This window comes from Apium graveolens, unplaced genomic scaffold (genome assembly GCF_009905375.1).
Source record: "Apium graveolens cultivar Ventura unplaced genomic scaffold, ASM990537v1 ctg1928, whole genome shotgun sequence".
Taxonomy (NCBI): Eukaryota; Viridiplantae; Streptophyta; class Magnoliopsida; order Apiales; family Apiaceae; genus Apium; species Apium graveolens.
The window spans coordinates 33845-36698 of NW_027417450.1; the positions used below are offsets into that span (position 1 = coordinate 33845).

At 41.3% G+C, this 2854-nt stretch overlaps 1 protein-coding gene across 1 annotated transcript; it reads right to left on the reverse strand.

Annotated features, from left to right (window-relative positions):
• Positions 1–288: 288 nt before the first annotated feature.
• LOC141700215 (secreted RxLR effector protein 161-like) lies at positions 289–1002 on the reverse strand. Its single transcript, XM_074504035.1, has one exon. The coding sequence runs from the start codon at positions 1000–1002 to the stop codon at positions 289–291; it is 714 nt and encodes a 237-aa protein (XP_074360136.1).
• Positions 1003–2854: the final 1852 nt, after the last annotated feature.

The window sequence follows — 2854 nt, forward strand, 5'->3', positions numbered from 1 at the left end:
AGACTGACTTGTTATAGCTGAAAGATTAAAATATAAACTAAATAAGAAACATGCGTGCAAAGTGGTTGCTAAAAACCAGCACCTGCTTTCCTAAAACTACTCTATCTCTAATGTTTATTTCAACTTACTCTCCTACTTTCACATACCTACGTGATAGACCAAATCAACTCAAATAATTACTGCTAAGATAATAAATAATAAATAACAATATGTTTATATTAAAAAACCAACATTTCTCCCCTTTAATCTAAACTACTATCTGCAAGTCTCTTACTCCAAGTAACAGCCTCATCTGGCAGTAGGCAATGCTTTTGTCAAAACATCAGCTCGCTGAAGATCCGTACTGACGTGTTTAACAAGTATATCACCATTCTCAACACATTCACGTATAAAGTGATAACGGATGTCAATGTGTTTGCTTTGTCCGTGAAACACAAAATTTTTAGTCAGATCAATGGCGGACTTGTTGTCAAGATACAACACTACTGGCTCAACATATTTACCAGTAACCTGACTCACCATTTTCCGTAGCCAAATGGCCTGACATGCAGCTGCAGTTGCCGCCATGAACTCACCTTCGCAGGACGAAAGTGCTACACTTCTTTGTTTTTGTGATGCCCATGTTACCAGTCTGTCGTCCAAATAAAACACCATGCCCCCAGTGCTTCTTCGATCTTCAACATGTCCAGCGACGTCACTGTCGGAATATCCTGTCAACAACTCACTTATACTGCCTCTATTATAGACTAGACCATGGTTTAGCGTACCTCTAACATAGCGAAGAATCCGTTTTGCTGCTAGCAGATGCATCTCAGTGGGTTTTTCCATATACCTGCTCACAATCCCGACTGAATAGGCTATATACGGCCTTGTATGAACCAAATAGCATAGGCCTCCAATCATACTTTTAAAATGTGTAGTATAAACGCATCGTCCTCCTTCATCTTTGCTGATATACTCCTTAGGATCCATGGGAAGCTTAGTGGCATTGCAGTTCCACATCCCAACTTTTTCGAGAATTTTTTCGCATAGGCCGTTTATTTCAGCTGGATGTTATTAGCCCCTTGTTTAACCTCCAGACCCAAATAATACGTCAGCTTACCCAAGTTACTCATCTCGAACCTCCTGTTCATCTGGTCTATAAACTCTCTTATACTCGATGGTTTTATTTCTGTAACCAGTAAGTCGCCGACATATACTCCGATGATCATAAAATCTTCACCCTTTGCTTTCGTATACACTGCATGCTCATAGGGACATCTCACAAAACCCAGTTCCTCAAGATATTTACTCAGTTTTTCATACCACGCACGGGGAGCTTGTCGTAAACCATAGAGTGCCTTGATCAGCTTATACACGAGATGTTCTTGCCCCTTCTTAACAAACCCTTCAGGTTGCGTAACATACACCTCCTCTTAGATCTCTCCATTTAAAAATGTAGATTTGACATCTAAATGATGCACTTCCCAACTATGTTTGGCAGCCAGAGCTAGTAAAATCCTAACAGTTTCGAGGCGTGTAACTGGTGCGAAGTTTTCCTCAAAATCTCTCCCCTGCTTTTGGACGTAACCCTTTGCCACAATCCTAGCCTTGTACTTGACAATTTTCCCACTCGTATCTTTCTTCGTTTTGAATACCCATTTTAACCCAATAGCTTTTTGACCAGGAGGGAGCTCAGTCAGCTTTTAAGTATTATTTCTCTCCACTGGAGTAATTTCACATTCCATGGCCTCTCTCCAGTGGTGTTCAGATGTTGCTTTAGTAAAACTCCTGGGCTCATCTATACCAGTGAGCATTAGCTCCTCATCTTCCAACTCAATCTCTTGAGTTTCATCATAAATTTCATTCAAAGATCTGTAGTGTTTCGGTGCACTATCAGTGTCAACATCTGAGCTTGTCGAACCTGTCCCAAACGACGAAAGTGTACGAACAGACTCTGAGCTAGTCGTGCTTGATCTCTCAGACATTGGACTAACTGAATGGTCTTCTTCAATATTAGTGCTTCTATCAGATTCTGTGATCGAGCAAAAGATAGTGAAAGTTTCATGAGTTTCTCCGTCTGTCTCCTTGTTACTTTCCCATGGCCACGCTTTGCTTTCTTCAAACACCACGTCACGACTAACATGAATCACATTTCGTTCCGGATCATACAACCTATACACTTTCGACCCAGGTTCCTTACCGAGATTGATTACCAACTTACTTCGATCAGACAGCTATGTGGTATGAACAGATGGTAGTTTCATGTATACTAGACAACCAAAAATTCTAATGTGCCCAATGTTTGGTTTAATACCTGACCATGCCTCGTGAGGTGTCATCCCCGAAACAGATCGAGTTGGCAAATGATTTAGTACATAAATCGAATGTCGTATGGCCTCTCCCCAGAATGTTAGTGGTAACTTCTTCTCCTTTAGAAAACTCCGAGCCATTTCTATGACTGTCCGGTTTCATCTCTCAACCACACCGTTCTGCTGAGGCGAGTACGGTGCAGTGAATTGTCTGGTGATGCCTACTTCTTCACAATAGGAGGTGAATTGTTTTGAAATGAATTCACCACCTCTATCAGTTCTAAACGTTTGCACCTTTCGTTCCTCTCCATTTTCTACCTGTGCTCTAAATCTTTTAAAGGCTTTGAACGCTTCGTCTTTGTTTTTTAATAGATACCCCCACATCACCCGACTGTAGTCATCCACTAACAGAAATAAATACTTATTTCCTCGTGAAGTAGGAGGCGAGATTGGGCCACATAGATCACCATGAACAAGTTCTAGTACCTTCTTAGCGTTATAGGTTGCTTGGCCTGGGAAAGATCTTCTGGTTTGTTTCGACATCAAACACCCAGTGCACACTT